Below are 19,697 nucleotides of genomic sequence, written 5' to 3'. Positions count from 1 at the left end.
CATTGGAGTTTTAAAAAACTGAGTTAGATAGATTCTTGATTGACAAGGGGGTCAAGGGTTATGGGGAGCAGACAGGAAAGTGGTGTTGAGACTGCAGCCAGGTCAGCCATGATCTTATCGAATGGTGGAGCAGGCTGAATGGCCTACTCCTGCTCCTTATTCATATGTTCATCTTTGTATGTTCTTTCTCATTCTCTCTTTCACTCGCTGTCCATTTCTCTCTCTCTCTTTCTCTCTATCCCTTTATGAGGAAGCACTTTTTTACACAGTGGATGATGACCTGGAACTCACTGCCCACAAGGGTGGTGAAAGCAAAGACAATCAATGACTTCAAGAGAAAGGTGGATGGCCACCAGGGAGAAATAGACTTGCAGGGCTATGGGGATTGAGCTGGGGGGCGGGGGTAGGACTGACATTATAGCTCTGTTGGGATCTGACATGGACCTGATGGCCTCCTTCTGTGCCATAAACGACTATATGACTCTATGTCAGATGTAGTCTTAATTGAAGCTAAAATAAAAGCAAAATACTGCGGATGCTGGAAATCTGAAACACAAAGAAGAAATGCTGGAAATACTCAGCAGGTCTGGCAGCATCTGTGGAGAGAGAAGCAGAGTTAATGTTTCAGGGTTCTGATGAAGGGTCACTGACCTGAAACGTTAACTCTGCTTCTCTTTCCACAGATGCTGCCAGACCTGCTGAGTATTTCCAGCATTTCTTATTTTATCCCCTCAGGATCTTATATGTTTCAATCAAGTCGCCTCTTACTCTTCTAAATTCCAGCGGATACAAGCCTAGCCTTTCCAATCTTTCCTCGTAAGACAGTTCACCTATTCCAGGTATTAGTCTAGTAAACCTTCTCTGTACCGCCTCCAATGCATTTACATCCTTCCTTAAATAAGGAGACCAGTACTGTACACAGTACTCCAGATGTGGTCTCACCAATGCCCTGTATAGCAGAAGCATAACCTCCCTACTTTTGTATTCAATTCCCCTGGCGATAAACTATAACATTTTATTAGCTTTCCCAATTACGTGCTGTACCTGCATACAAACCTTTTGCGATTCATGCACAAAGACACCCAGATCCCTCTGCATCTCAGAGCTCTGCAATCTCTCATCGTTCAGATAATATGCTACTTTATTCTTCCTGCCAAAGTGGATAATTTCCCACTTTCCCACATTATACTCCATTTGCCAGGTCTTTGCCCACTCACTTAACCTATCTATATCCCTTTGTAGCTTCCTTATATCCTCTTCACAAGTTACTTTCCTACCTATCCTTGTGTCATCAGCAAATTTAGCAACCATATCTTCGGTTCCTTCATCTAAGAAACCGAAGCATACATGTGAGCCGCATGGAAGATGGCAGGATCCCCAAAGACACATTGTACAGCGAGCTCGCCACTGGTATCAGACCCACCGGCCGTCCATGTCTCCGTTATAAAGACGTCTGCAAACGCGACATGAAATCGTGTGACATTGATCACAAGTCGTGGGAGTCAGTTGCCAGCATTCGCCAGAGCGGGCGGGCAGCCATAAAGACAGGGCTAAATTGTGGCGAGTCGAAGAGACTTAGTAGTTGGCAGGAAAAAAGACAGAGGCGCAAGGGGAGAGCCAACTGTGCAACAGCCCCAACAAACAAATTTCTCTGCAGCACCTGTGGAAGAGCCTGTCACTCCAGAATTGGCCTTTATAGCCACTCCAGGCGCTGCTTCACAAACCACTGACCACCTCCAGGCGCGTATCCATTGTCTCTCGAGATAAGGAGGCCCAAAAGAAAGAATCTTCGGTTCCTTCATCTAAGCCGTTTATGTAAATCATGTCCGCACCAACCCTCTGAAAGATCAACTCCCACAGTTCCATACTCCTGCCTTCTCCCCAAAACCTTATAAATTCTTCCTTTTCATATAACTATCTAATTCCTTTTTGAATGCTAAATCATTGTCTCATTGATTTGATTCTCACTCTGCACACAGGGGCTGGAGAACTGAACCCAGCCAGAGTAGAGGGAGGGACAAAACTGGCAGTGGAGGAAAGAAATGGTGCAGATGGTGCCATGGGTTTGGATTTCAGCACAGGGAGGAGGGAGAGTGTGTGGGACCGGGAGTTACAGCTTTGGGGGAACAAGAGAGGAAAAAATGTTTCATCACAACTAGAATTGTCTGCTCTGAATTTCTATCCTGTACTGACAATGATGACTTTTATAAACTCCCTTTACAGGGTATTAGAAGGGGAGGATTTACACACAGCAAACTCAAACCAAGAGAAATGTTTGTCCCTTCTGAATTTCTATCCCGTATTAACAGTGATGACTTTTGTAAACTCCTTTTTTTAAATTTCCAAAATATACTTTATTCATAAAAATCTGTAAAAAATACATTATCAAACAGTTTCAAACAGCACCAAGTCAAAAAATACAAACAGTGCAAGGGTGATCAGTTTCCTTCAATACAATCATGAGTTGCCTCACAACCCTTCCATTTCATTGTCATGCCATATACATTTTTACATTTTACAGCAAACGAAAATTTTCCCAATACAGGATATTAGAAGGAAAAGATTTACAGACATTGATTTTATTTTCACTCTGCACTCAGGGGCTATCTCACCATCTCTCCTCAAGGTGCTGGTAAGTATTACTGTTAAGGTTACTGTTTACATCCTACAGAATTGTAACAGAAGAGCCCCAGATTTAGGCTCCTTGTAACTCAGAACTGATCTTTAAACCAAAAGCAAAATACTGCAGAGGATGGAAATCTGAAATAAAAACAGAAAATGGTGGAAATATTCAGCAGGTCAGGCAGCATCTGTAGAGGGAAAAACAGAGAATGTTTCAGGTCTTGGTCCTTTCATTAGAATTGGAAAAGGTTAGAGATGATGTAACAGGTTTTAAGCAAGTATGGAGGCAGGGAAAGAGGAAAGAACAAAAGAGAATGACAAAGGGAGGATGGTACAAGGCAAAAACAGATAGTAATGATACTAGGAAAAAGACGTATCCAGAGGAGGTTTATGGGAATAGCAGAACCATTCCAAACAGCTGCTTTCTGAAATAGTGGGTATGGCAATTATGATCTGAAATTTTGAATTCAATGTTGAGTCTGGAAGGCTATAAAGTGTCTAATCGAAAGCTGAAGTGCTGTTCCTCGAGCTTCAGTTGAGTTTCATTAGAACAGTGTAGGAGGCTGAGGACAGAGAGGTCAGCATGGGAGCAAGGTGGAGAATTAAAATAACAGACGGTCAGAAGCTCAGGGTCATGCTTGCAGTCTGAACGGAGATGTTCTGTAAAGCGGTCACCTAACCTACTTTTATCTCCCTATTTAAGAGGAGACTGCAACATGAGCAGTGAATACATACAATAACTTGAAAGAAGTACGAGTAAATCGCTGTTTCATCTTGAGTGTTTGGGGCCTTGGACAGAGAGAAGGGAGGAGGTAAAAGGGCAGGTGTTGCATCACCTGTGCTTACATGGGAGTGGGGGGGGGGGTTGATGGTGGTTGGATGTGATAGAGGTTCAGACCTGGGTGTGGCAGAGGGAACGGTCCCTCCAGACGACCGAAAGGGAAGATGTGTTCGGGGGTGGTATCATACCAGAGGCTTGGGAAATGATGAATGATGATGTGTTGAAAGTCGAGGCTGGTGGAAGGTGCGGATAAGGGAAACCATATCGTACTTCTGGAAAGGAGTTGGAGAAAATGTGTGGGAAATGGAAGGAGGAGGCTAGAGGGAGCGGGTTCATAAACCCCGGTGCAACACGAGCTTCTCACAGCTCATTGCAGCCCCAGGCCCCAATGTAAAGGAGTTTACAAAAACCATCACTTGAGTTTCTCTATTAATTGACAAATTAATTTAATATCTGGCTCCAGTTTCAAATAAATCACAGAACCATCATTTTCCAGTCACAATATGACCTTTCAATGGCGGAGCTGTTACCCAGCATTTCCTGGGGGTCAGAATGTGCCCTATCCTCACGACAGGTATGTTTATATATGTTACTTTCCATTAAAGTTGACACATCTTCACAGAACATCTTTTACATGAACAAGCTATAAATAGGCAGAAGCAGGACATTGAGAACATGAAGCTCTGTAAAACCAATTATCAGCTGTCAGGTAAGTCTCATGAAATTGTATTCTGAGTACAGTGCAATTTTATTCATTACAGATGAAAAATTGTACAAAATTACCATTACTCAACTGGTTTGCTTCAATAACAGTGCTGTAATTACATGATTCTTGTCTGCAGCAATGTGTCCATGTTTTGGAGTTTAACTCATCCATTCATTTTTTATAGTTCACAACTGCTCCTGTTCATTTCATTTTTCATCCTTGCTCCTTTTGTGAGTTTAACAGATGACTCTGGCTGGGTTCAGTTCTACACTCACTGGTTCCTCTCTCTCTCCTCCCCTGTAAGTGCTGACTCTGTCTGTGTGTATGTGCTCTCTCCCCCTCCTCCGACACTCTGGCCCTCCCTGTCCATTGTAACATCTCCCAATTCTGGTGATGGGCTCTCACTCTCCATTTCTCCTTATTATGCAGATGCTCCCTGATCATCGCCATTTCATATAATCATACAGCAGAGAAGGAGGCCATTCAGTCCATCATGTCTGTGCTGACTCTATGAAAGAACTATCCGATTAGTCCCAATCCCCTACACTTTCCTCATAGCATTGGAAAATTTTCCCTCTGATGTTTTTATCCAATTCCCTTTTGAAAGTTATTATTGATTCTGCTTCCTCCACCCTTTCAGGCTGTGAATTCCAGATCAGAACAACTCACTGCCTAAAAACATTTCTCCTCACCTCCTCCAGCTAGCTTTATTGGCCAATTACTTTAAATCTCTGTCCTCTGGCTACTGACCCTCCTGCCAGTGGAAACAGTGTCTCCCTCTCTACTCAATGAAAATCCCTCATCATTTTGAACATGTCCATTAAATCTCCCCTTAACCTTCTCTGCTCTCAGGAAAACAATCCCAGCTTCTCCAGCCTCTCCAGAGAACTGAAACCCCTCATCCCTGGTATCATTCTAGTAAATCCCCTCTGCACCCTCTCCAAGGTCCCGATTCTTTTCGAAAGTCTGATGACCAGACTGGACACAATACTCCAGCTGAGATCTAACTAGTGATTTGTAAAGGTTATAAATCTGCCTGTATTCGAGGCTTCTATTTATAAAGCAAGGGTGTGGTCTGCTTTTTAAACAGCTTTATTAATTTGACAAAGGTTTGTGTTCAGGCACCCCCAGGTCTCTCTGATCCTCCCCTCTGTTTACAATTGTACTATTTAGTTTATCTTACCTCTTCTCATTCTTCCTTCCAAAATGCATTATTTTACTTTACACTTTTCTCATTAAATTTCATCTGCTGTGTATCCGCCCATTGGTCACATTGCAGACTGTACAAACTGTTATGGATAGCAAGCTGATTAAAAAATAGAAAACAGAGAGTCAGGGTTAAGAGTAGCTACTCAGACTGGTGGAAGTTGGGAAGTGGTGTTCCACAGGGATCGGTGCTGGGACCACTGTTATTCACCATTTACATAAATGATTTAAACTCGGGAATTGGAAGAACAATTTCAAAATTTTGAATGGCAACACACTGGGAGATGGAGTTACTCCTGAGGAAAATTGTGACAAAATGCACAAAGACATTAATAAACTTTCAGAATGGGATTGTAATTGGCAAATGAATTTCAATATAGATAAGTGTGAGGTGATGTATTTTGGTAGGAAGAATAAGGAGGTCACAAACTACTTGGAAAATAAGAGTCTAAATGGGGCAGAGGAGCAAAGGGATCTAGGGTGGGTACAGATACAGAGACCGATAAAAATAGCAACACAGGTTAATAAGGCCTTAAAGAAGCAAACAAAGAATGAGGGTCTATTTCTAGAGGAATAGAACTGAAAAGAAGTGCCTTTGTCTTAAACTTATATTGAACCTTGATTAGACCACACTGGGAGAACTGTGAACAGTTCTGGTCTCCATATTATAAAAAGGATATAGAGGCACCAGAAAAGGTGCAAAAAGATTTGCAAGGTTATCTTAGAACTGAGAGGATAAACTTATCAGGATAGGTTGAACAGGCTGGAGCTCTTTTTTCGAGATAAAGGAGATGGTTGATGGGTGATCTGATAGTCTTTAAGGTTATTAAAAGATTCTACAGGGTGGACATAGAGGAAATGTTTCCACTTGTGGGTGATTCCATAACTAGTGGTGATAAATATCAGATAGTCACTAATAACCCTAATAGGGAATTCAGGGGAAACTTCTTCATCCAAAGAGGGAAGAATGTGGAATGCACTGCCACAGGGAGTAGTTGAGGTGAATAACAGAGATATATTTAAGGGGAAGCTAGGGGAAGTACATGAGGGAGAAAGGAATGGAAGGATATGCTGATCGGGTTCGATGAATTGTACACCATCTTCTTTTCCAAAGATCTCACAGCTTCTCTAATGGCTGCGTTTGACTCCCTCAGTTATGAGTGATATTTGTCCCTATTCTCCTGGAAACAGAATCCATCTTATTCCAGTATGACAGTTCGGGGAGTCAGGCATCATTCATCCATAGATCTATGCTGACAGGTAAAATTCCAGATAACTCCTTAGTAAGGTTTCCTCCGGTTCCTCGACATCTATTTGTCAGAATAATGAAACCCAGCTTTCTGAAAGTCCGCTCCTGGAGGACCCACTCCCAAGTAACATTCACGACACACAAGTGCCAGGCAATGACCATCTTTCCTTGACATTCATTAGCTTTAACATCACTGAATCCCCCACCATCGAAATCCTGGGGGGTTATTACTGATCAGAAAATTAATTGGACCAGCCATATAAATACTGTGGCTACAAGAGGAGGTCAGAGGCTGGGAATTCTGTCTTGAGTAACTCACCTCCTGACTCCCCAAAGCCCGTCCACCTTTTAAAAGGCACAAGTCAAAAGTGTGTTGGAATACTCTCCACTTTCCTGGATGAATGCAGCTCCAACAACACACAAGAAACACAACACCATCCAAGCCAAAGCAGCCCAATTGATTGGCAACCCATCCACCACCTTAAACATTTACTCCCTCCACTGGCACACAGTGGCAGCAGTGTGCCATGTATAAGATGCACTGCAGGAATTCATTAAAACTCCTCCCACAGTACCATCCCAAATTGCGACCTCTACCACCCTTAAGGACAACATGGGAACACCATCACTGCAAGCTCCCCTCCAAGCCGCACACCACCCTGACTTGGAACTATATCAGTGTTCCTTCACTGTCGCTGGGTCAAAATCCTGGAACTCCTTCCTAACAGCACTGTGGATGTATCTACACCAGATGGAATGCAGCTGTTCAAGAAGGGGATTCATCATCACCTTTCCAATGGCAATTAGGAATGGACAACAAAACTGGCCTTGCCAGTGACGCTCACATCCTGTGAAAAAAACCTCAAGTCTGCAACCTTCAGCAGGATCAGTGGTGGAGTTTCACAGCGGGAGTGATCCCAGAATAACTGTCGGGATTGCACACCTGTGGATGTTCCGGGTTGTGTATCCTGCCATCTGACACATCAGTAGGGAATTCCTGGAAACACACTGCAGATCCTTCTTTATCTGGATATCGCCAAGAGCGACGTCTCAATTCATTCCATCTTCGCTGCCTTCGGAGAATACTTGGCATCAGGTGGCAGGACTATATCTCCAACACAGAAGTCCTTGAAGCGGCCAACACCCCCAGCTTATACACACTACTGAGTCAGCGGCGCTTGAGATGGCTTGGCCATGTGAGCCGCATGGAAGATGGCAGGATCCCCAAAGACACATTGTACAGCGAGCTCGCCACTGGTATCAGACCCACCGGCCGTCCATGTCTCCGTTATAAAGACGTCTGCAAACGCGACATGAAATCGTGTGACATTGATCACAAGTCGTGGGAGTCAGTTGCCAGCATTCGCCAGAGCTGGCGGGCAGCCATAAAGACAGGGCTAAATTGTGGCGAGTCGAAGAGACTTAGTAGTTGGCAGGAAAAAAGACAGAGGCGCAAGGGGAGAGCCAACTGTGCAACAGCCCCAACAAACAAATTTCTCTGCAGCACCTGTGGAAGAGCCTGTCACTCCAGAATTGGCCTTTATAGCCACTCCAGGCACTGCTTCACAAACCACTGACCACCTCCAGGCGCGTATCCATTGTCTCTCGAGATAAGGAGGCCCAAAAGAAGAAAAGAAGAAAGAAATGACCGTTGTATAATTGGAACAGCAGCTACCATGCAGAATTTAACCAATTTATTTTCAATGGGACTATTTTACATGAATTAATGCATCCCTTAAAATGGTCGCCTTGGTTCTATCACACAAACACATTCAAGTTTTGTAGAATAATTACCACAGTCATTTTCAGACTGGAAACTTAAACCTGCCGTTTCACTTTCAGTCAGGAACAGATCCCAGTTTTACATCAATCTCTGATTTGACAGCACGTTTCCAGCATTCACCGTTGTTCTTCCTGACTCTAAACACAGTTGTAAAGGAGCCTTCTGTTCCGTGCCCAGGAGCTCTAACATGGAAGAGAGCGGCTGGGACACATTTCTTACAGGCCTCAGGATTAGCCCACACGGGGACGTTGCTGTCAGTGAAGAGAGGCGAGAAAGACCAAAGTGCCGTTTGTCCCTCTCAGTGTGATCCTGAAGGACTGTGTTCAGACTGAAGTTCTGTTCCTGCCATACGATCCTCCCCCCAGATTGTCCTTTCTGAGATCCAGCCAGGTGATGCTAAACACTCAGGTGGGAAGGACAACAAATCTACAACAATATGTTTGAAACAAAGCTGATTTATTTGACATTTATCCAGAATATTAAACTCCAGCCACGTTATAGGCTTATTAATATTGGCAGAATCAAGCCCAACTGTCAGAATGGAAATGCAGAAAAGTTACAGCACAGAAGGAGGCCATTCAGCCCATTGAGTCTGTGCCAGCTGAAAAAGAGGTAACCAGCTTAATCCCAGTTTCCAGTTGTTGTGACCTGATGGATCATTAATGGGGAAAATACAAGATTTGAACCCCAGACCAATTTAACAAATTACACAAGATTTCATGCTTTAAGTTTTTTCTTACAACAACTAAACTAAAAGAAATCCCCAATTAACTAAATACACTTTGTAAATAGCTGACAACCCAAATTACAATCAAAGGCTTTTCTTTACTTATTCAACACTTGAATATCTCACACCACACTGATACATTACACAGTCCTTTTTGATGATGAAATCCTTTGCTGTTAGAAGTCCCAAATTCCTCCCAGTTCAATGTGCTGGATCTGCCAGACTTAAAAAAAAAAAGCAATATTTTCCTTAATTCACTTCTCCGAGCACTTCTAATCTGGACATTCCGGTGATCCTGTGAGTCATTTACTTCTCTGCAAATTTCAACTGTCAAAGAAAAATGGGTTCAAGTTCCCACAGCCTTTGGTTGTATATCTTCACACAGCAGGCTCTCTGTGTCTTGGTCTCTCTCTCTGTCACTGTCGCTCTCTGTCTTTCCAGCTGCCCCTGCTGGGTGCTCTTCTCTTACAGATTCCCTTGAGGCCTCACCCCGATGGGTTCTCTTCTTACAACCTGCTTTAGGCCACAACGTGATGGTTCATTCCTTACAGCTTGTTTTTCTCCAGAAAGTCAGTTAAATTTATCTGGTCCTAGAATTCAATAGTTGATTGTTCTTCTCCAAAATACAAAGACCAGAAGTCTAGTTTCACAAAGCTACTCGGCCTTTCCACTGCCCCCAGGTGTTACCACCTGCCGGTTCATTTGCATGTTCTCAATGGCTGACTCCTTGTTTTACAAATCAAAAGTCTGGGAGGGTGAAACCCATTGTTCTTCAGGTGTTAGTGCTGTAGTCTCTGTTCTTCAGAAAACAGTCTTTGATCTGTTCCCTCTGTTGTCCTGGTAACCTTTTACAGGAGTGGAGGTGAGGTCAGCTGACCTCCTGGATGCCATCTTGAACTTCAAAACAAAAATCACAATCTATAAGATATAATCATGTTACAAGGTCCAGTGATCCTAACACCAGTTCACATCAACAGAAATGAACCCTGACTGTGACTCAGTTGTTACCATTGTCGCCTCTCAGTCAGAAGGTTGTGGATTCAAGTCCCACTCCAGAGAGTTTGCTGTGTGCTGTGTTTCCTACATTACAACAGTAACACAGACTTCCAATAAGAGTTCAGCCATCACAATTTAAAAACAAATTCGTTCACGGGATGTGGACATCGCTGGTAAGGCCAGTATTTGTTGCCCATCCCTAATTGTCCTTGAGAAAGTTGTGCTGATCTGATATGATGAAGATTGTTTGCTCTGAGAGGATTACAATTCTTCCACCCCCAAAGGACTGTGGATGTGCAGTTATTGAGTATAATCAACACAGAGATTGATAGACGCTTGGATACTAAGGGAGTCATGAAATATGGGAATAGTGCAGGAGGGTGGGTTTTGAGGTAGAATATCCGCCATGATCTTATTGAGTGGCCGAGCAGACTCAAAGGGGGCATGTAGCCTACTCCTGCCCCTACTTATATTCCTCTCCTGAAGGTGCTGGCTCTGGCTGGGATACAGAGTAAATCTCCCTCTACACTGTTCCACCAAATACTCCCAGACCATAATGAGCAGGATTCAGGGAGGTTGGTAACTGGGCAAAGCAGTGATGTCATAAACCAGCACCATTCAGCCCCACTGGTTCCCTCCTTGTCCCGTTAAAGGCAGAGAGCTGGGACATCCCGTCTCAAAACACATCCCACCCTGTTCATACTGAGAGTCCCAGGGTGGAGAGCTGTGACGTCCCGTCTCAGAACACATCCCACCCTGTTCATACTGAGAGTCCCAGGGTGGAGAGCTGTGACGTCCCGTCTCAGAACACATCCCACCCTGTTCATACTGAGTCCCAGGGTGGAGAGCTGGGACGTCCCGTCTCAAAACACATCCCACCCTGTTCATACTGAGAATCCCAGGGTGGAGAGCTGGGACATCCCGTCTCAAAACACATCCCACCCTGTTCATACTGAGAGTCCCAGGGTGGAGGGCTGGGACATCCTGTCTCAAAACACATCCCACTCTGTTCATACTGTGAATCCCAGGGTGGAGGGCTGGGACATCCCGTCTCAAAACACATCCCACTCTGTTCCTAGAAGGGGCCATCGCTAGATCCTTGGGAGTTTCCAAAAGTAACGGGGTGAGAAGAGAAGCTGTTGCTAGAGATTCTTTGGTTATGATTGGATAGGTCTGAGTGGAGCAAAGTGAGGTCAGTCCCACTCAGCTGGACAGTGGCGGAGAGGCGTTGGAGGATGGTGTGGTCGACTGGGAGGTCAAGAAGTATGAAGAGGGATAGTGCCCCCGGTCACAGAGGATATCCTTTGTGGCATGGATTCAAGCTGTTTCATTGCTGTGTGTTGGAAAGGTTCAAACCTGGAGTTGTGGAAAAGGTGGACACGGATTTGGGAGGCATAAAGACATTGGGTGACTTTGGAGAGGAATGAGAGGTTGAAGATGAGGTCGTAGTTTACAAGAACAGAGAGGTTGAGGGTGAGGGTTTTGAGGAGGTGGGTGATAATGACAGTTTTAAAAGGGAGCGGGAATTACCTGAGGAAAGGGAACTGTTTCCAATGTCAGTTAGCACGAGGGCCAGGAAGGGTAGTTGGTTGATCAGTTTAGTGAGAATGGGGGTGAGAGAGAAGGAGGTGGGTCTGATGGATAGGATGAGCTTGGAGAGGACATAATAGGATAGAAACTAGACAAAGACACAGGTTCAGGGCTGAGGAAGTGGGAACCTTGGGGGATGTTTGACTTGGTGGAGAAGAGGAGGATGCAGCTGAATGGATGGTTTCAGTGTTTGTGACAAAGAAATCCATGAGCTCCTTGCACTTGTTTGATGTCAGGAGAGAGAGGTTTAAGGGAGACGGTGGTGGAGAAATGAAGCTGGGGTTATCTTTGTTTTCAGGAATGATCCTGAAATAGTGAGCAGTTTTGGCAGAGGAGAGCAGGGTCAGATAGAGCTTGATGTGTGGTGCAGCTGTCTCTGGCAATGAATTCCTAAACCAGTTATTACAGCAGATATGTTCAAATCTGAGTTCCTTTGACTTAAGGAACAGAAGTTCGAGAAGTGACATGGGTGGGAGAGAGTCAGGGTTTTACTGAGGACAAAGGCATCAGAGGTTGAGGGTGTGATTGAGCAGATGGCCAGTTGCAGATGTATTATGACAAATGGACGGCCAATGGCGAGACAGTTAAGAGTTTGAAAGAGGAGATGTCGGTGACTTGGGGAGAGTTTTTTTCCAGGGTGGACACAGAAGGAAGGGGAATGTTAGGGATGAGGGATACAAGGAAGTGAACAGACATGGCTATGTCTGTGATTAAGAGAATGATAAAGTCGAGGTGATACTTGGGGTTTTCTGCTTTTCACCAATTCTCTCGTTTTTTTTGAAGAAAAGAAAAAGCGATGTACTTGAATAAACCCCAAAATAGCCAAAACACTGAAAATCATCAAAATTTAATGCTGGAAGTTTTACCGATACTCATCTGAGTCTGAAGTCATTTTATCTTTGTTTTTTTTTTCTCAATGTTGGTTTCAGCATTCTGGATATCATTACGTGTTTAACAGTGTGACCTTCCCTGAGGACTGGAGGATAGTAGGCGGTGTCGAATTGGTAGGCGGTAGAGGGTAGGCGGTGGTGTAGTGGTATTATCACTGGACTACTAACCCAGAGTATTTCTCTGGGGATATGGGTTTGAATCCCACCACAGCAGAAGGTGGAATTTGAATTTAATTAATAAATCTGGAATTAAAAGCTAGTCTAATGATGGCCATGAAACCATTGTCGATTGTTGTAAAAACCCATCTGGTTCACTAATGTCCTTTAGGGAAGGAAATCTGCTGTCCTTACCCGGTCCGGCCGACATGTGACTCCAGACCCACAGCAATATGGTTAACTCTTACAAAACCTCCGAAATGGCCTAGCAAGCCACTCAGTTGTACCTAACCGCGACAAAATTAATAAAAAGGAATGAAACCGGACGGACCACCCGGCATCGACCTAGGCAGCGGAAACGACAACGGCAAACCCAGCCCTGTCGACCCTGCAACGTCCTCCTTACTAACATCTGGTGGCTTGACCAAAGTTGGGAGAGCTGTCCCACAGACTAGTCAAGCAACAGCCTGACATAGTCATACTCACGGAATCATACCTTACAGACAATATCCCAGACACTGCAATCACTATCCTGGGTATGTCCTGCCCCACCGGCAGAACAGACCCACCAGAGGTGGTGGCACAGTGGTATACAGTAGGAAGGGAGTTGCCCTGGGAGTCCTCAACATCGATTTCGGACCCCATGAAGTCTCATGGCATCAGGTCAAACATGGGCAAGGTAACCTCCTACTGATTACCACCTACCGCCTTCCCTCAGCTGATGACTCAGTACTCCACCATGCTGAACACCACTTGAAGGAAGCACTGAGGGTGGCAAGGGCACAGAATGTACTCTGGGTGGGGGACTTCAATGTCCATCACCAAGAGTGGCTCGGTAGCACCACTACTGACCGAGCTGGCCGAGTCCTAAAGGGCATGGCTGCTAGACTGGGTCTGCGGCAGGTGGTGGGGGAACCAACACGAGGGAAAAACATACTTGACCTCGTCCTCACCAATCTGCCTGCTGCAGATGCTTCTGTCCATGACTGTATTGGTAGGAGTGACCACCGCACAGTCCTTGTGGAGACCAAGTCCTACTTTACATTGAGGATACCCTCCATCGTGTTGTGCGGCACTATCACTGTGCTAAATGGGATAGATTTCGAACAGATCGAGCAATGCAAAACTGGGCATCCATGAGGCGCTGTGGGCCATCAGCAGCCGCAGAATTGTACTCAACCACAATCTGTAACCTCATGGTCCGGCATATCCCCCACTCTACCATTACCATCAAGCTAGGAAACCAACCCTGGTTTAATGAAGAGTGCAGGAGGGCATGCCAGGAGCAGCACCAGGCATACCTCAAAATAAGGTGTCAACCTGGTGAAGCTACAACACAGGACTATCTGCATGCCAAACTGCGTAAGCAGCATGGGAGAGACTGACCTAAGTGATCCCATAACCAACGGATCAGATCTAAGCTCTGCAGTCCTGCCATATCCAGCTGTGAATGGTGATGGTCAATTAAACAACTAACTGGAGGAGGTGGCTCCACAAATATCCGCATCCTTAATGATGGGGGAGCCCAGCACATCAGTGCTAAAGATAAGGCTGAAGCATTTGCAACAATCTTCAGCAAGAAGTGCCGAGTTGATGATCCATCTTGGCCTCCTCCTGAAGTCCCCAGTATCACAGATGCCAGACTTCAGCCAATTCGATTCACTCCGCGTGATATCAAGAAACGATGGATACTGCAAAAGCTATGGGCCCTGACAATATTCCAGCAATAGTACTGAAGACCTGTGCTCCAGAACTTGCCGCGCCCCTAGCCAAGCTGTTCCAGTACAGCTATAAAACTGGCATCGACCCTACAATGTGGAAAATTGTCCAGGTATGTCCTATACACAAAAAGCAGGACAAGTCCAACCCGGCCAATTACTGCCCCATCAGCCTACTCTCAATCATCAGTAAAGTGATGGAAGGTGTCATCAACAGTGCCATCAAGCAGCATTTGGTTAGCAATAACCTGCTCAGTGACGCTCAATTTGGGTTCCGCCAGGGCCACTCAGCTCATGACAGCCTTGGTTCAAACATGGATCAAAAGGGCTGAACTCAAGAGAACAAAAAACAAAGAAAATTACAGCACAGGAACAGGCCCTTCGGCCCTCCAAGCCTGCGCCGATCCAGATCCTCTATCTAAACATGTCGCCTATTTTCTAAGGGTCTGTATCTCTTTGCTTCCTGCCCATTCATGTATCTGTCTAGATACATCTTAAAAGACCCTATCGTGCCCGCGTCTACCACCTCCGCTGGCAATGCGTTCCAGGCACCCACCACCCTCTGCGTAAAGAACTTTCCACGCATATCCCCCCTAAACTTTTCCCCTCTCACTTTGAACTCGTGACCCCTAGTGATTGAATCCCCCACTCTGGGAAAAAGCTTCTTGCTATCCACCCTGTCTATACCTCTCATGATTTTGTACACATCAAGAGGTGAGGTGAGAGTGACTGTCCTTGACATCAAGGCAGCATTTGACCGAGAATGGCATCAAGGAGCCCGAGCAAAACTGAGGTCAATGGGAATCCGGGAGAAAACCCTCCGCTGGTTGGCGTCATACCTAGCACAAAGGAAGATGGTTGTGGTTGTTGGAGGTCAATCATCTGAGCTCCAGGACATCACAGCAGGAGTTCCTTTGGGTAGTGTCCTCGGCCCAAACATCTTCAGCTGCTTCATCAATGACCTTCCTTCAATCATAAGGTCAGAAGTGGGGATGTTCGCGGATGATTGCACAATGTTCAGCACCATTCATGACTCCTCAGATACTGAAGCAGCCCGTGTAGAAATGCAGCAAGACCTGGACAATATCCAGGATTGGGCTGATAAGTGGCAAGTAACATTCGCACCACACAAGTGCCAGGCAATGACCATCTCCAATAAGAGAGAATCTAACCATCTCCCCTTGACGTTCAACAGCATTACCATCGCTGAATCCCCCATTATCAACATCCTAGGGGTTACCATTGACCAGAAACTGAACTGGAGTAGCCATATAAATTCCGTGGCAACAAGAGCAGGTCAGAGGCTAAAAATCCTGAGGCGAGTAACTCACCTCCTGACTCGCCAAAGCCTGTCCACTATCTACAAGGCACAAGTTAGGAGTGTGATGGAATACTCTCCACTTGCCTGGATGGGCCACAGCAGGGAGAGGTCAGGAGCTGCGCTGAGGGAGTGAGGAGCAGTCGGCACTGGTACTTCATGTGTGTGGGTCTGATAGCCCATACCCCTGGGCCAGATCTGAACTTTGGGATATAGTTTGACCATCTGGCCTTGGAGTAAAGTATTTCTCTGCATACACCCCTCATGTGATCTTTGTTTATCGATATAACAAGTTCGGATTAGTTGAATCCTTCTGTGTACTCGATGGGTGTTGACATTTTCTGACTCTGCAAAGCCTCTGGATTTCAGTGTGACAAGAATAATATGTTTTGGCAGAGATAAAGAAAAAACATAAATACTAGAAAACTGAAATAAACACAAACCTGGGGAAATACACAGCAGGTCAATCTTCAGTTGGAAGAGACAAATTAATGATTACTGTTTTGGATGAAACTCCGTCAGAATGAATTCCTGCTGAAACATCGGAGATCTCAGCTTCATGTTCTGATGTTAAACAGTTGGAAATATTGCATTGTGTTTAGTAATCTTCCCCCCCACCACTGAAATCATGTTATATATCATGCTGCATAGCACTTCTTACATCCTGATCAACTTTGGAAACAAAGTCTGAATAATCGGGATGCAGAGATTTAAAGCAGACAGGAAATGGAGTAAGGAAAAAGTATAGAGAAGAAAACTTCAACTCTCAAAAAACACAGGAATGTGGAAGGGAGGGAAGCAGCAGAGGCAGCTGATCAGAATGTCTCAATCGGAGAGACAAAGAAGACCATGAGCTCTTCACACTTCTTGTTGGAGGAGACGGGGAGAGCACGTCTAAAGGAAATAACTTGCGTTAGAGATAAGAAAACTTGACACACTGTGTTCAACACAATGCTGATTTATTTGACTTTTATCCAGAATTTTAACTCCTATAACTGGACTGGAGTTCATCATCATCAGAAACAGACCCCAATGAACATGGTTCAGTCCCGGAGCTGATTAACAGCAGAACCCAATCATCGTGGTTACTTGTGAACTCGATGGTGTCTCAGTAGATTGGATGAATTAATGAATCCCTTCCCACACTCAGAGCAGGTGAACGGCCTCACCCCAGTGTGAAGTCGTTCATGCGTCCGCAGGGAGGATGAAGTAGTGAACGCTTTCCCACACACGGAGCAGGTGAACGGCCTCTCCCCAGTGTGAGTGCGCTGGTGTACAGTGAGGTCGCCTGATTGCCTGAACCCAGTCCCGCAGTGAGAGCACCTGAACGGTCTCTCGTCAGTGTGAACACGTTGATGGGACATCAGTGCCTGGGAACTTTTATACAAATTCCCACAGTCAGGACACTCAAAAGGCCTGTCATCAGTGTGAACCCGCTGGTGTCTCAGCAGGTGGGATGACCGAGTGAATTGCTCCCCACACTCTGAGCAAGTGAATGGCCTCTCCCCAGTGTGAACTCGCTGGTGTACAGTGAGGTTGCCCGATTGCCTGAACCCAGCCCCGCAGTCAGAGCACCTGAATGGCCTCTCATCAGTGTGAACACGTTGATGCGACATCAGTTCCTGGGAACTTTTATAGCAATTCCCACAGTCGGGACATTCAAAAGGTCGGTGGTCAGTGTGAACTCGCTGGTGTTTCAGCATGGTGGATAACTGAGTGAATCCCTTCCCACACTCTGAGCAGGTGAACGGCCTCTCCCCAGTGTGAATTCGCTGGTGTGTCAGCAGGTTGGATGAATCTGTGAATCTCTTCCCACACACAAAGCAGCTGAACGGCCTCTCCCCAGTGTGAATTCGCTGGTGTATCACCAGGTTGGATGATTTCGTGAATCCCTTGCCACAAACGGAGCAGGTGAATGGCCTCTCCAAGGTGTGACTGCTTGGATGAGTTTCCAGCTCAATTGGATAATTAAGTCCCTTTCCAGAGTCCCCACTTTTACACTGTTTCTCCCCAGTGCGGCTGCACTTGTGTTTCGACAAGCCTGATGATCGGCTGAAACCTTGTCCACACACAGAACACGTGTACAGTTTCTCTCCACTGTGATCAGTGCTTTTCCCTTTCATGTTCAAAATCTGATGATATTCAGGTTGACTGTGGTAGATTAGGAAACTACATTAGAAGTTATGACAATAGACAGGCAATGGCTAACATTTAAAGAATTAATACAAGTTTTACATTCCTTTGAGGCACAAAAACTCAGCAGGAAAAGTGATCCCACCCTGGCTAACAGGAGAAGTTAAAGATTGTATTAGATCAAAGGAAGAGGCTTATAAAGTTACCAAAAAATGTGAGGATTGGAAGCCTTTTACAATTCCGCAAAGGAGGACCAAGAAACTGACAGAGAAATTAGAATTTGAAAGTAAACTAGCAAGAAACAAAAACAGACTAAGTGTTTCCATAGGTATGTTAAAAGGAAAAGATCAGCAAAGACAAGTGTGGGCCCATTACAGGCAGAGACAGGGGGAGACAGGGGGATTTATAATGGGGAATAAGAAAATGGCAGAGAAACTAAACAAATACTTGGTGTCTGTCTTCACGGAGGAAGATACAGAAAAGCTCCCAAGAATACTAGAGAACAAGGGGACTAGTGAGAATAAGGAACTGAATTAAATTAGTATTCGTAAAAAAGTAGTATTGGAGAAATTAATGGGACTGACAGTTGATAAATCCCCTGGACTTGATGATCTACATCCCAGAATATTGAAAGAGGTGGCTGGAGAGACAGTAGATGCATTGGTGATCATCTTCCAAAATTCTATAGACTCTGAAATAGTTCCTGAAGGTTGGAAGGTAGCAAATGTAACCTCACTATTTTAGAAAGGAGGGCGAGAGAAAACAGGGAACTACAGACCTGTTAGCCTGGCATCAGTAGTAGGGAAAATGCTAGAATCTATCCGAAAGGACGTGATAAATGGACACTTGGATAATAATGAACTAATTGGGCATAGCCAACATGGATTTATGAATGGAAAATCATGTTTGATGAACCTGTTGGAGTAGGAGGATGTAACCAGCAGAACAGATAAGGGAGAACCAGTGGATTTGGTATATTTAGATTTTCAGAAGGTTTTCGATAAAGTCCCACACAAGAGCTTAGTCAATAGAATTACAGCACATGGGATTGGAGGTAATATACAGGCATGGATTGGGAATTGGTTAATGGACAGAAAACAGAGAGTAGGAATAAACGGGCTATTTTCAGGTTGGCAGTCTGTGACTAGAGGGTACTGCAAGGATCAGTGCTTGGACCCCAGCTATTCACAATCTGTATCAATGATTTGTATGCAGGCATTAAATGTAATATTTCCAAGTTTGCTGATGACACAAAACTAGGTGGGAATGAGAGTTGTGGGAGGATGGAAAGAGGCTTCAAGGGGATTTAGACAGGCTAAATGAGTGAGCAAGAACATGGCAGATGGAATATAATGTGGAAAAATATGAAGTTATCCACTTTAATAGGAAAAACAGAAATGCAGAGTATTTCTTAAATGGTGAGAGACTGGGAAGTGTTGATATCCAAAAGGACCTGCCTGTCCTTGTTAATAACTCACTGAAAGCTAACATGCAGGTGCAGCAAGCAATTAGGAAGTAAAATGGTATGTTGGCCTTTATTGCAAGAGGATTTGAGTCCAGATGCAAAGAAGTCTTGCTGTGGTTGATTAGAACCTTGGTGAGACCACATCTGCAGTATTGTGTACAGTTTTGGTCTCCTTACCGAAGGATGGATTTAATTGCCATAGAGGGAGTGCAATGAAAGTTCACCAGACTGATTCCTGGGGTGGTGGGATTATCCGATGAGGAGGCTCGGCCTATCTTCTTCAGAGTTTTGAAGAATGAGGTGATCTCATAGAAACATAACAAAATTCTTACAGGGCGTGACAGGGCTGATGCAGGA

The 19,697-nt window shown here is 44.9% G+C and overlaps 2 protein-coding genes across 2 annotated transcripts in view; one reads left to right on the top strand and one right to left on the bottom strand.

Moving 5' to 3' along the window:
- The window catches only part of LOC137349252 (zinc finger protein 229-like), a 725,490-nt gene that overhangs the window by 46,329 nt on the left and 659,464 nt on the right, over positions 1-19,697 (top strand). The gene's annotated exons all lie outside the window — the stretch shown is intronic.
- The window catches only part of LOC137349299 (zinc finger protein 420-like), a 47,906-nt gene continuing 44,893 nt past the window's right edge, over positions 16,685-19,697 (bottom strand). Inside the window, exon 3 of the mRNA XM_068014842.1 lies at positions 16,685-17,494. Within this exon, the coding sequence (XP_067870943.1) occupies positions 16,828-17,494 (667 nt within the window). The 3' untranslated portion in view covers positions 16,685-16,827. The remainder of the gene's footprint in view (positions 17,495-19,697) is intronic.

The sequence above is a fragment of the Heterodontus francisci genome, chromosome 34, assembly GCF_036365525.1.
Source record: "Heterodontus francisci isolate sHetFra1 chromosome 34, sHetFra1.hap1, whole genome shotgun sequence".
Taxonomy (NCBI): domain Eukaryota; kingdom Metazoa; phylum Chordata; class Chondrichthyes; order Heterodontiformes; family Heterodontidae; genus Heterodontus; species Heterodontus francisci.
The sequence above is the reverse complement of the archived record's forward strand: the minus strand, read 5'-3'. Positions and strand labels throughout refer to the sequence as shown.